This window comes from Nicotiana tomentosiformis, chromosome 6 (genome assembly GCF_000390325.3).
Source record: "Nicotiana tomentosiformis chromosome 6, ASM39032v3, whole genome shotgun sequence".
NCBI classification, from domain to species: domain Eukaryota; kingdom Viridiplantae; phylum Streptophyta; class Magnoliopsida; order Solanales; family Solanaceae; genus Nicotiana; species Nicotiana tomentosiformis.
The window spans coordinates 1,064,502-1,078,884 of record NC_090817.1 but is presented as its reverse complement, the minus strand read 5'-3'; the positions used below and the strand labels follow the sequence as shown (position 1 = coordinate 1,078,884).

General features: G+C 38.9%; 2 protein-coding genes across 2 annotated transcripts; one reads left to right on the top strand and one right to left on the bottom strand.

Annotated features, from left to right (window-relative positions):
• The first annotated feature begins 2 nt into the window (after nt 1–2).
• Nucleotides 3–428, top strand: LOC138893470 (probable E3 ubiquitin-protein ligase RHA4A). Its single transcript, XM_070178084.1, has one exon. The coding sequence runs from the start codon at nt 3–5 to the stop codon at nt 426–428; it is 426 nt and encodes a 141-aa protein (XP_070034185.1).
• A 454-nt stretch (nt 429–882) lies between these two features.
• On the bottom strand, nt 883–13,685 carry LOC104118412 (heptahelical transmembrane protein 2-like). Its single transcript, XM_009629641.4, has 7 exons — nt 13,422–13,685; nt 13,206–13,314; nt 12,955–13,107; nt 3,816–4,212; nt 3,635–3,727; nt 3,490–3,550; nt 883–1,833 (listed from the first exon to the last, which is right to left on the bottom strand). The coding sequence occupies exons 1-7, from the start codon at nt 13,683–13,685 to the stop codon at nt 1,150–1,152; spliced, it is 1,761 nt and encodes a 586-aa protein (XP_009627936.2). The 3' UTR covers nt 883–1,149.
• Nucleotides 13,686–14,383: the final 698 nt, after the last annotated feature.

The following is a 14,383-nucleotide window of genomic DNA, read 5'->3' as shown; positions in this document are numbered from 1 at the left end:
AAATGCCAATTCTCATCGCTGTCTTCTTGGTGCCGCTCATCATTTTGGTTGTTTTGTTATATTTTTGCGAGTTGAAAACCTATTCGGGTGGAGTAACACAACAAAGCGAATTATCAGCCGGAGCAGAAAGAGCTGGAGCAACTACCCCATGCCCAGGTGTTGAAGTAGTGATTGATATTCCTGATGAAATTAAAGGCACAAACAGTGACTGTTGTATCTGCTTAGGAGAATTTGATGAACAAGAAGATGATGATATGAGCGAAGTTATACTTGTTGCTTGCTGTCATAGGTTTCATGCTGCTTGTATTATTCCTTGGTTATTAGTACCAGAAAACGAGACATGTCCCTTTTGCCGTACTTGTGTTACTGCTCTCGTCACAAATGGTCGGCTTGAAGATTTAATCAAGACTAACAATTACTATATATGAATTGTAGTAGCAATGCAACGAGCAAGTGAATAACTACCAACGAAGGGAAAGGAAAACCTAAAAGTACTGCTCTTATCCCGATTTGTATTCTATTACTACTACTTTGTTGAATATCAGAGAAAGAAATTTTTAATGTCATCATAATTATGTAAAGAAACAATACAATAGATTATGATAAAATCAAGGTTGCTTTTTTATGCTCTCTCTTTTAGGATCGGAGGATAGTCTGCAAATCTCACCAACCATACTTGAAAAGAAAATGTTTGAGCTCCGCAAATTTATTCCAAGGTAGTCAACCATTGTCTCTTAATTCCAAGGTAGTTGGAAATCTTCAACGTCTAGCTATTTCCCTTCATTTAATACCAACCATTTCATTCGAATACTCTATAATTTGAGGCTAAATTCTCTAGCACTAGAGGTAGTTTAGGTACTCATTAGCTAGGCAAACAAGGTCTTCCAAAATAGCTAGGCATCAAATATCACGTATATATGGATCACTCAATAAGAATCCATGGCACAACGGACATATATGTTTCTGTAAGATACGAAGATAACAGTATGAGAGCTATCAATGTTATTGATGTACCTAAACTGCTTCTAATTAATAGAAATGGTAAAGCATCTAGCTGAAACTCAATATAATGATATCTTCCTGATCCTGTTAGAAGCTAGAGTAATAGAGTTTCTGAGTTGGGAATTATGCCATTTGCAGATGTATTGTCTATCCAAGAATACCTGCATTGCACGGTGGCAATCCTCGACGCCAGTCCATGATAACCAGAGTTGCTATGCTATGTGCAAGGGCTGCTGCAACGACGAGTACATGGAATATTTGATGGCTGTGTCCAACAAGGTCAAATGCACCTGGTTTCCATCTCTCTGGAAACCTCGTAACGTAGAACACTGCTCCAGCAGCATACAAAAGGCCCATAGCTATCTCGTAGACCAGAGCCACGAGTACTTGTGGATGATGAAAGTAGAGGGAAACAGCATGTGCGGCTGGAATCACACCTGAGAAACCCATAGCAAGGAACAGACCAGCCCTGAATGATCTGAAATGACCAGAGGTGACAGCCGGGGCGAAAAGGGTGATAATGACTAGGATACCGACTATAGTAATGGAGGTTAGGTAAAAGAAACGCCAATATGGTTGACAGCAGAAAGTGTAATATATGGGAGCAAAGAAAGAGCAGATGATCATGATAGAAATCCCAGAGTAATCGAGACGCCAGAAGAAGAGGGTGAATTTATGCGAGTGGCAAGCAAATAGGTGAGAGACAGAGCTGAAGACCAAACAAACCATAGCCCCTCCTAGGAATACAAACCAAGGCCATATGGCAACTTCATAACCATCTCCATATGCACCTAGAAATGATGGGGCTGAGATCTGCCTGGTGTAAGTATCCTGTAAATCAGAAACCAAATTTGATAAGGAGATGATGCTTAGTATCTTATTTGCAGCTTAACATTTGCATAAACACAAAAAGAATTTTCCCAAAATCTGATAAAGGTCAAGATGCATCACTTCTTTCCCCTCAATACTGTTATATTGGACATTCTGCTTTTATAGCAAAATGTTAGAACATATGCAGTATTAGTAGGTTTGGCAACAAACTACATTATTTCGTGCCCGAACCATGTTTAGTGTCCCAGAAAAAGAGTCTCCTTTATGATCTCACCATTAATATTGAACAAAACAACTCTGTTTACTAGTCTAGCATATCGGATTCATAAAGCAGCTAGCTAAGAAAGTTAACAGTTCATTCAAGTTCATGAAACTTTCTACATTGAATCAAATTTTTTAGAAACAAAATCTTTTTGACAATGGTCAGATTCATGTCCATGTTTTTAGGAATGAATGTTATCTGACTCCTCAGGACTCTCTTAACATAAATTGAGACACTTTTTTGTAACTACCTATCACATCAAGAATCCAAAGTAAGTTAATATGAGACTTCATTTGATCTGGCATTCAACACTGATATAAGAACTTAAGTTGGTGCAACAACACAACTAACCAGCCTAGTTGAAATCAAAGATCTAATATGGCAGAACCAAAATTAAGGAAACGCCTCTCAATCATTCGAAGGGGAGCTTTGGAGCAACAATAAAGTTGTCTCCGTGTAACCTATAGGTCACGAGTTCGACTCCTGGAATCAACACTGATATCCATGAGGGTATATTGCCTACATCACACCCCTTGGTGTGCGGCCCTTCCCGGATCCCACTTGAACGCGGAATGTTTCGTGCATCGGGATGCCTCTCAATCATTCCTTAGCTTTTTTTTAATTATCTTTCTCCGTTTAGAATTTAATTTAGAGGATAGTTTGGAGAACTCACCAACCATACTACTTCTAGTTGACAAACCAAATCAAGTCACTCCACCAATATTTTACCTATCAATCAGGTAAAAAAACATGGGCTTTGGAAATGGTGTTAAGGTACTAGTACTATATGTTTCTACCTTGTCACCATTTCCTATGACCTGATTTTACTAACTCTTTAGTCAAACTATATGGACCCTCAATCAGTCCTTGATTGTCGCAGTGTCAGTATTAGATTAAAAGATTAAAGTAAGATATTGTTCAATTTAATTGAGGATTAAAAATTCCAAAATTTTGACCCATGTTTTACTCCTATTTAAGAGCAATACAAAATACAAAATTAAACTAAAAAGAATTATAGCCTTCTTTCCTCGTTTGAAGACTAAATCTGAAAAACTCCAAGAAAGAGATAAGCGAAAAAATAAAAATCGCATAGTTGAGATACAGCTAAATTCCTAAATTCACCATATTAAAAGCTTAAATACGATAATAAATATTCGAATGCGATTTATAACAAACTTTTTCCCAAACAAATGAAGAAGATTGTTTAAACGGGCCCAGGTGTCGAATAAAATTTTATTGCGTATCCCAGCTATATTTCCTAAAATTTGTAAAAGTAGGGACCCACCACAAAACCGACCTTTTCGCTAAGTGTTGTCATCTCAAGTCTTTTCACTGTCTTTTAAACTAAAAAATGTGATTTAATAATAATAAAAAAAGTAGCGGCAGAAACTCACCGGAAAAGAATCAGCTGACCCATTTCTCTTCATTGTCATCCACCGTCCCTCTCCCGCCGGTCTGTTTAGGATAGAGTACTGTCTTTTTACCAATGTATCAAATGACAAAAAAGGACTAAAGAAGTTCAAAATTACGAAAACGAACCTGAAGAAACCAGCAAGCAAATTCTCCATTGTCGTCTTCTCTGTCAAGGTCAATACCGTCAAAATCCCAAATATCACAAATCCTCCCAAATGCCTATAAAAATTTATAAAAATAAGATTAATATAACTCGAAAATGAATGAAAATCAAATGAAAATGAAGTGAAAATTTTGAATTACATACGTCCAAATATTGAGAGTTTCATTGTGTAAAGAGAAGAGGCTGAGAGCGGTATCCTTAAGAGGCCATCCACAGCGGTAATAGTCTCTGATAAACTCGTTATCTTTGAGATACGCCGGTAATTCTTCGTACTTCACCAATTTACTTTTTAACTTCTTATTGTTCGTCTTTATTTTGGCCGATTCAGTATGCTCTACGTTTCCGATTTTCAAGCTCTTCTTCTTAGTTCCTCTGTTCTTCATATTATGAGATTCCGGCGAAGTTTCGCCGGAAAATTGCAGTTGATCTCTTATCGACGGCGATCTCAAGAAAGGTGGATTGCTTGTTTCTTGTGATTTCGAACTAACTGTTAGCAACGAGCTGGAAATTTGAGGGACGTGACTTCCACTCAACAACTTTTCTACTTATATCAACTGACAGTTGTAAAAATAAGTTGATTCCTTACTAGTAACTCTATGTATTTACTTTTTAGGCCTTGAGATCACATACAAGAAATCAAAAAGGAAAAAAAATCACATACATATAATGAAAATGCGATTTTATTAAATACTGTAAATAGATTTATTTTTTGCTATTAACCTTTTCTAAAATATAAAATATTCGGCAAAAGGTGCAAATATCACACCATAATGATAAAATAAAATGTATTGTGATTGTTTCCGGGGGTGGATCTATGTAGGGGATTGTAGTGGTACGCTATCCGTTCGTTCGGATAAAATCTTATGTATGTACTGGTATTTTTCTCAAAATATTAAATATATTTAACTAATGGCGCCCCAAGTCACAAAATAACAACAAGTGTAACCGATAAAACACTGAAATTCAAATAAAAGGCCTAGATCAGACTCTCTAGGTTGTGGTCCTAGTTGTTTTTTTGTTATCATTTTTCCTTCCCTTTCTTTTCTTTATGCTCCTTCTCTTAAATTCTTTTAATTTCTTCACCTTTGTTATTCACTCTTTTTGTGCAATTTTATTTTTATTATTTATTTAAATTGTATATTTGCTTCCTTTTTCTTTTTCTAGATCTTCAAATTTATTTGAATGTGATTTTAATCATTTCCTCTTTTTATTCATCTAATGTTATTTTATTAATTTTAGAAAAATTTAGAGTGATGCATCAAAGACATAATTTTTATCTAGCTATATGTAGATTGAAGTGTATTTCCTAATATAAAATTTTATTTTTACTTTATAATTTTTAATCACATTAATCAAATTTGAATTCAGAGAATTAGACCGAATTGGACAGAATTTATTTGATTTTGTGATCACATACTCATTTATGTATAAAAACTCTTTTAAATTGAATTAATATAATTAAAAATGAACCGAACCGAATTAATAAAAGATAGATTGAACCGACTAAATGTACACTCATATTCAATCTCTTCACTATGATCGGTTTGCATTAAAAGCAGTGGTACCCGTAACTATCAAATCAAAGATCCGCCTCTGATTGTTTCGATCATGTCTTATCTAAACCTCTGGATATATGAATATATGTAAAATCATGATTATTGAATATGACAAAAATCACACGAATTTTTTTTATTGTATTTTGTAAGACTAACAATTTCCTGACATTCAGATTCAGACAAAAATCAAACATAATGAAAAAGAAAAAAATATAGGCGATATTAATTAATTGGAATAAAAGGTTAGTAATGGCGGTAAGCTTAAGTCCAATGTTCATTAATAGTCTTTTTAATTATATTAAAAATTTATATATCGAAAAGAAAATATAGAGAATCTTCCGTGCTGGAGAACAGAAGTTATTGATACTTTTATGAAACACATTTAAATATAGTAATTTGGACAGAGGGAATTCATATAGTTACCTCCAACTAACTTGAGATTAAAGCGTAATAGTTTCATCTTTTTAAATAATTTTTACTTTTAAAAATATATAAAAGAAGTTGAACATGCAAACAAGTATAATACGTTGATGTTTTTTTAAGTTGTTTAGAGGTCGTTTGAGTTAGTTGATTGAGAATAGCTAACATACATTTAATACAAATACATTTAAGTGTTAGAAATTAATTTTATAAGTAAGTTGATTATACGCTGGTAATAGTTCTTATCCAATTTGATGTTCTTATTGGTTATCTCACCAAATATAATTGGTTTATCAACTTAAAACTTTTCCAATGCATGCATTCTTTCCTTTTTGTTTCGAGTTCCGATTTTAGTGGGGATTTGAATGGTACTTGTAACAACAAATCTTCGCCTCTAGAAAAATAAATAATCAAGATTGAAAAATTACTTAGCAAATGTAGAATTTGATTTCAATAAATTAAAGTATTACAATCTCTATAGCATTCTTCTGATTCTTCAAGAATATAAACTATCTTGATGAGCTTGACTTTGATTTGATTCAAGGGCTTGTAAAGCTTGGTCTTGAATCTCTTTCTTGAACTTGGATTTGAATTTGATCACGAACAAATAATTTGATCTTGAACTTTTTGGTATTTGATTTGTCTTCCTTCTTAATCTTGAACTTAAACTTGTAGCTTGAGTGCTTGAACTTGTAGCTTGAGTGCTTAAGTGCTTGAACTTGTAGCTTGTAGAGAAATCTGCGTTGTTTGATCCACGAGCTCTCTGCTTGCTTCTTGTTATCACTTCTTGTGTCTTCTAGCTTTATGAATACCTCTATTTATAGTTATAGAGAGTGGTGTGACTCTGAAATTTGATAGGTCCGTTTGAACTGACCAATACCATCTAGACACTTGGCATGATTTGGCTCATTTATTTGGCCTGGATTGCCATGTCATATGATTTTATTGGCTCGTTCTTTTGACTTGGCTTGCCACATCACTTGACACGTGGCATGAGTCTGGACTTTAAGATGGGTTAATAGCCATTTGGACCTTGAGCTACTGAAGTAGGCTTATCATTTAATTTGTAGTCTAATTAAATGGACTATCCCAACACATATATTGAATTTAAATAATTAGCTTAATTTACTAGCCACAATATTTATTTGGACTAATATCTTGAATTTAATATGGTTCAAATTATTTTATGGATTTAAACCAATAAAATTTAAATGCTTACAAATGCCCCATCTTTCAAGAATTGCACAAGTTGGCCTTCGAAGATCAGTCTTGTGAAATAGCAAGTCTCACTATCAATTGTACATGGTATTTGAACACCATAATCTATGCAGAATCACGTCATTCTCTTCTTATCAATTTGTAAAGAATTTGTGATGCTTCCTGGTCCTTCGTGGTTTCGACAAGTATGTTGCTCAACAAGGAGTCTTGGCATTAAAAATTGATCTAGTTTTGAATTCAGCTTGCTTAACGGCTAGTCTCGTCCATTCGGAATAGATAACTATTGGTTGGCCACCTCCTATCCTTAGAGATATGGTCAAATCTTTTTTTTTAGAAGACCAAAGCTTATACACATCTAAATTGACAAGGAGAGCTCTTTCCAACATCTATATAAGACACGTGTTACACCCCGCATTTTGGGGGTTCCGATTTAGATGAGAAAGAGTCCATCTGATTCTTTGGCCAAGACTTGTCTACTAGGGAATCTTGGGCTTTTTTTATTTAAAGCATATATAAGGTGATAGAGGTATTGAAGCTCACCATGCCTCCCCCGTGCGTGCTGCTACCAAGCCGTATTAAATGAGCCACCTTGAGGGAGAACCTCAAGGGCCTGCCTGGACGACTCAAAGGAGTGTCTTAGGTATCCATACGAGTTAGGAAACTCTACAGACGGTGCGATACCTCAGGGCTAGCGTTGGGCACCCAACGGGTGTTGGAGGCTTGATGTGAGGGACAAGTATGCCCTGCGGGCTACCGAAATGGTAGACGAATACCTCTGTGCCGATTGGATACTTGAAGAACCTATCTTAGGGGCCTCATGTGTCGTCTTGCGAGCATGACTTGGGCTCAGCTATGCGAACAAGGGTCCGTTGGCCTAGACGTGCAGTTGTGGGGTGACACTACACTATGCAGGATGGAAGTATGTCATGAGGGCTATGTTTGGACATGCCATAAGACAACCATGGGCATGCAATGAAAGACGCACATGACGTAGGCCAAGGACTAAAGGTTGCCTTACTCGGGCGAAGCACAAGCTGGGTGCGGATGCATGAGGCGAGTGCCAAGCTTGAAGATTGGATTGTGCACACGAGAGCGATGCTTAGTGCTAGGCGAGGAACAAACATGTCCTTAGCCAACCCCGGGTGTGCACATGGATGAGATCCAGCAGATGAGAAGCGCCACCGTTAGTCGAGACAGTGAGACTAGACATCAGACGGGCGACACAGTTGAAGTAAGCCTCCTACACAAGCTTCACCACAGGCACATGACTGTGCTAGTAAACTTGGGAAAGAGGAAAGGCTGGCCTGTAGTGAGGGGTGACTACAGGCACCGCACGGGCTAATTGGTGCCACTAGTGTCCGTAAAAAGGTCGGCCCGTGACATGTGGTATCTGAGCTATTTAAGGCCATATTATGCCATGACATATGATGTCAAAGCAGAAGTTGAGATGGCGAGTGCATTTTGGATGTCAGTGCAAATATCATATCGAAGCAGAGATTGATGTTTATATGCCACCAGAGATCGAGAATCCGATATTATTGGTCGGAAAAGGGATTGGTTGCATGAGTTATGGCCAGAATTGCTTTGTCAGCCATGAACTACGACCGTTAAAATCAGACCACTTCACAGTCGTTGTTTTCGCCATCGTCTGTGTTTTGGAAGTTGATTTTGGGGCATCCTAGTTTGATTGAGATATCGTTAGGGATGTATTCCGGGCAGCGGATGTTGTTTTCAGAGGGATTCTATTGAGGCACATTTGTCTTGCAAAGAGAGCCGTTATGCGATGCTATTGGGATAGTTCCACAAGAAGGGACAGACGGTTAGGAGAAACTCAATTGTCCTTGATTGTAATGATTCGGCAGTGTGTTAGAAACTCTGTTAGTAGTGGGTTACCAACTTTGCTAAGCAGGGCATGGGCATAAAAAATGTCATATGCAAGACTGAGAGAGTTCCTTGCATGGTTTGATGACCATTTGGACCAAGAGGGTTCGATAGCGTTGGAATCTTGTCAGGTTGAGACGTTTTGTTCAAATTAAGCAGCAGGTTGGAGCTGTTGGCCATTTTGAAGAAGTAAATGGGTAACCCCAGTTTCTTTCGAAAGTCTGGGCTTCTATCGAAGGTGATGATATGCCGATAAGTCAGGTGGTCAGGAAAAGACCATGTTTGCCAGGTCGAGCAACCATATTGCAAAGAGTGTGAGTCGTGGACTATAAACATTCGGCATGATCGGGTAGAGATATTGCCGATGATGCGAGCAGCGCATCATTTGAGTGTCCTTCATGCGGGATAGACTTATGGACTGCCTGAGGGCATTGAGAAGGGACCCTCTAGAGAGTTGGGCATTGTGATAGATGCTAGCAATCGCTTAGCCATCTAAAGGGTTGCAATGAATGGAAGGCGAGTCCCTTAACAACTGTGAAGAAGGATCTCAGTGTAGGCTTCTTAGCGTGAGTATGTGAATGTCACAATGAGTTGGATTCAACCACCATGTTTGTTAAGAGGTGCCGAACCATTTCATGGGGAGGCCTAGTGTTGAATTGCCAAGGTGAGGAGACAAGTTTGAAGGAAATAACCAAGCTTTAGAATTAAGCGGATTTCCAAGTTGGAAGGTTTCATTCTAGAAAGGGGTACGCCAGATGTTCGGGGACCACGGAGTTAGGGCCATGTGCGAGGCACACCGAATCGGGAAGTCGTGCTAGCAGGACCATGAGGGTTCTTGTCTATTAGGCGAGTATAGAAGTACTATCGGGAGCATTGGGTACTTACTGAGGAAGTGACAGTTGGAAAACAAAGATCTTTGTTCGTGAATGTGGCGATGCTATCACTTTGAGAATGTAGTACTCACCAAGAGTACCTCCCAAGAGCTTGCTGAGTGCAAAAAGGTACGAAGCAGTTGAGTTGCCGAAGGTTCCATGTTGCAGCATGAGTTTCCGGAGGCCGGGCTAGTATGCCAAGTGGGACATGAGCGTTGAGAAGTATCATCCACATTGAGTGTGGGAGGATACGCCTATATAGAGGCATTGGGGAAATATTGTGAGTCTTGAAGCAAGCAAGTCTTCCAAGGTACTGAGGGCGAGAAAAGGGCTACGTGAGCGATTGAGCTATGGGAGCTATGCCAGAGGGCGCGAAAGGGCTTGGTGCGCTGTTGAGCCACGGGAGAAAGACTACACGAGTTATTGAATTGTGGAAGCCGCGCCAAAGAGCATGCTGATGTTCTTACCAGTGAGGTAAAAGCTTCAGACATAAACCAAGACCGTGAGGGTCATAGTGTGGTTGACTAGTATGTGTCACCACAAAGTTAGACACCAGAGGGTGCAAGTGCGGAGGCAATTTCCATGCGAACACCGAAGAGAGGTGAAGTGAAGAGGCATGCTTGGAAGACACTTGGGGTAGAAGTGCATGGGGAATGACTCCATTTTAAGATGGACTTTGAGGAAGTCCGACCCACAGGATTAAAGGAGCCGCGATATACATCCATGAGGGGGCAGACTCCGGGTTGTAGTAAGCATTGCTATGTCATCAGGGGCGATGACAGGTTAAGTGTGGGAGGATGTTACACCCTGCATTTTGGGGGTTCCGATTTAGGTGAGAAAGAGTCTTTCTGATTCTCTGGCCAAGAATTGTCTACTGGGGAATCTTGGGCTTTTTATTTTAAGAATATATAAGGGGGTAGAGGTGTTGAAGCTCAGCATGCCTCCCTCGTGCGTGCTACCACCTTGAGGGGGAACCTCAAGATCCTGCCTAGATGACTCAATGGAATGTATTAGGTATTCATACGATTTATGAAACTCTATAGATGGCGCGACGCCTCAGGGCTAGCGTTAGGTACCCAACGTGTGCTGGAGGCTTGATGTGAGGGACGAGTATGCCCTGCGGGCTACCAAAATGGCGGACGAAGACCTCCGTTCCGATTGGATACTTGAAGCACCTATCTTAGGGGCCTCATGTGTTGACTTGTGAGCATGGATTGGGTTAAGCTATGCGAGCAAGGGTCTATTAGTCTAGACAAGCAGTTGTAGGGGCGACACTGCACTATGCGGGATGGAAGTATGTCGTGAGGTCTATGTTTAGATATTCCATAAGACAACTATGGGCATGCTATGAAAGACGCACATGACGTAGGCCAAGGACTAAGGGTTGCCTTACTTGGGCGAAGCACAAGCTGGGTGCGGATGCATGAGGCGAGTGCCAAGCTTGAGGATTGGACTATGCACGCGAGAGCGATGCTCAGTGCTAGGCGAAGGACATACATGTCCTTAGCCAACCCCGGGTGTGCGCATGGATGAGATCTAGCATATGAGAAATGCCATAGTTAGTCAAGGCAGTGAGCCTAGACATCAGATGGGCGACACAATTGAAGTAAGCTTCCTAGGCAAGCTTCACCACAGACACAAGATCGTGCTAGAAAACCTAGGAAAGAGGAAAGGCTTGCCAAGTCTTTAGTCTTTTTATTCCACATGTACGTCTAGCTTTGCGATAATAGTTGTAGTATTCTGACAGACAGAATATCCGTAAGGCATTGGAAGATAATGGAAGTACTTAATTGGTTTGGTTTCTTTAGCTTTGGACTTCCAAGCAAGAGTTTACTCTACAAAGATTTTAAGACTTTACTCTATTTTATGCAAACTTTATTACTCCGTAGCTAAAGACTTTACTTTATCCCCTTCGAGGCGAAGGCTTTACTCCATTCGAACAAAATAATTTACTTTGTTTGAAGCGAAGACAATTACACCGTCTAAGCTAAAGACTTCATTTTGTCCGAAGCAAAGATCATTACACCATCTAAGCTGAAGACTTTATTTTGTTTGAAGATTGGACTTTACTTTATCTAAGGCAAAGACCATTGTACACCGTCTAAGTCGAAGATTTTACTTTATCTGAGGCGAAGACGATTACACCGTTTGAGCTAAAGATTATATTTTGTCTGAAGCAAAGACCATTACACCGTATAAGCTAAAGACTTTTGAAGCAAATATCATTACACTATCTAAGCCGAAGACTCTATTTTGCTTAAACATTTGACATTATTTTATCTAGGCAAAGACTATTACACCATCTAAGCCAAAACTTTTACTTTGTCTGAGTTGAAGACCAGCGAAGACCATTATATAGTCTAACTTGCAGACTTCAATTGAAGACATGGTAGACTTGAAGGCATCTACTTGAAGACTTGACAGATTAGAAGACTTCAACTTGAAGACTTACGGTGGATTTTAAGAATTTGACTTGAAGGTTAAACTTGAAGATGTAACCACCTTGAGGAATTCAAATTGAAGACGTGGCGGACTTGGATACTTAAAGATTTAGCAGATCGGAAGAATTCAACTCGAAAACATGGAAGTCTTGAAGGCTTCAACTTGAAGATTTAGCAAACTAGAGACTTCAAATCGATGATATAGAAAATATGAAGAATTCAACTTAAAGGCCTAGCTGGCTTGAATACTTCAAGTTGATGATGTATCAGATTTGAATCATCAATATATGATAAGACAAAAAGTTCAATGAAAGAATACATGTACACTTAATTTTAAGTGCCAATCAAGTGAATTATATTCCATCATATTTCATTCGAATAATGCCTGGGATGATATGCATTTTTTAACTCATATGATTGAACTTAAAATGAAACTCTAAGCTGCCTACATACCTCGGTGAAGAAGATCAAGTCATACCGTAGTTAGAAATGGGTGAGTATTTTTTTTAATGTCCTAACTTTTGCCTAGACCGCCTCTTTTGAGGTTTTCAACCTAGCAGACCTTTTTTTTTAGCCGTGCACAATTTATACTCTTGCGGGCCAGGAGTAACATGCATTTTATACTCGTGCGTCGAGGAGTGTATTTGTTTTCTTCAAGGATAGTATCTCTTTATGAATTTTCCATTGATGGGGCCAATGTGCAAGCCTTCTGAGTTAACTATCTTGTAAGCGCAACTTGAGTATACCTCTTGTACAACCTATGGCCCATCCCACTTAGCAGAAAATTGACCTCCAGATCGACGAGAGGTGATAATAAGCCTTTTTACCACAAGAACTTGGTCACCCACTTAGAAAGATCTAAGGTGCACCCTTTTGTTGAAATATTGAGACAAACGAGCTTGATAACATTCAAGGCTTTGTTGAGCTTCTGGCCTCTTTTCATCAAGATCTTCTAATTCTTCAAGGCGTAAGCGAGAATTTTCTTCATCAGTGAGATATTCTTGAATGACAAGCCACAACGATGGGATTTGACGCTCAAGTGGAAGGACTGCTTCAACTCCATAAACAAGTGAATAAGGAGTCGCTTGCGTTGGTGTGCGATATGTAGTCCTTTAAGCCTAAAGAGCTTCTTCCATTATCTCATGCCAATCTCTCTTAGACTTAGAGACAACCTTTTTAACAGGTTGCAGAGCGTCTTGTTAAATGCTTCAGCAAGTCCATTGGCAGCAGCATAATACATGGAGGAATTGCGTAGCTTGAAGCAAAAAGATCACATATTTTATTCATCATCTTGTTATCAAATGGCTTACCATTGTCCGTTAATATATATCAAGGAATGCCAAAACGATAGATAATATTGACTCGGATGAAGTTATCCACATTTTCCTTCTTTACTTCCTTAAGAGAAACAACTCCAACCCACTTCGAGAAGTAATCCGTTGCGGCCAAAATGTATAGGTGTCCACCAGAAGACTTTGGCAATGGATCAACAACATCCAAACCCCAAGCATCAAATGGCCAAGAAGCAACAATTAGGTGTAATAATTCAGGTGGGTGATGTATGAAGTTAGCATGAAATTGGCAAGCTTTACACCTTCGAGCGTAATCTAAGCAATCTTTCACCATGGTTGGTCAATAATACCCCATTCTTTTTATGTGAAAATGAAGTTTTGGCCGAGATTGATTCGCTCCACATACTCTAGAATGTGCTTCTTATAGGGCTTGAAGGGATTCTTCATCCCCCAAACAACGTAAGAGTATTCCATCATATGATCGTCTGTAAAGTGTATTTTTGTAATAAAGAAAGCGAGGGGCTCTCCTTTGAATTTATGTCTTCTTTCGGGGATTTTCTTGAAATATCACATAACAAAGATAATTGATTAATTGTTGTCACCAATCCTCAATTTCAACCTCAAGAACGACACCACGATGCCCAACTTTGCTTTCTTCTTCTTCTTCGTAGTCATTTGGTGGAGGAAATACCCATCTTTGGCAAACAACGACTTGCGTTTGGTCAGGAAAAGATAATGTATAAGCTAAGGTTGCTAATGCATCAGCTCTCTTATTTTCCTTTCTCGGCACGTGTTAGATAGTTACCTCTCCAAGCCAACTTACCAATCTCTGAGCATATTTATGATATGGTACCAACTCTGGCTTCTTGACCTCATAGCTACCCAAAAACTCATTGATCACTAACTTGGAGTCTCCAAAAACTTGTAGTTGCAATTGTTTCATATCCAAAACCATTTCAAGTCCAAGTATGAGTGCTTGATATACAACAACATTATTGGAGCATCACTGTGTTAGAGTGAAAGAATATGGCA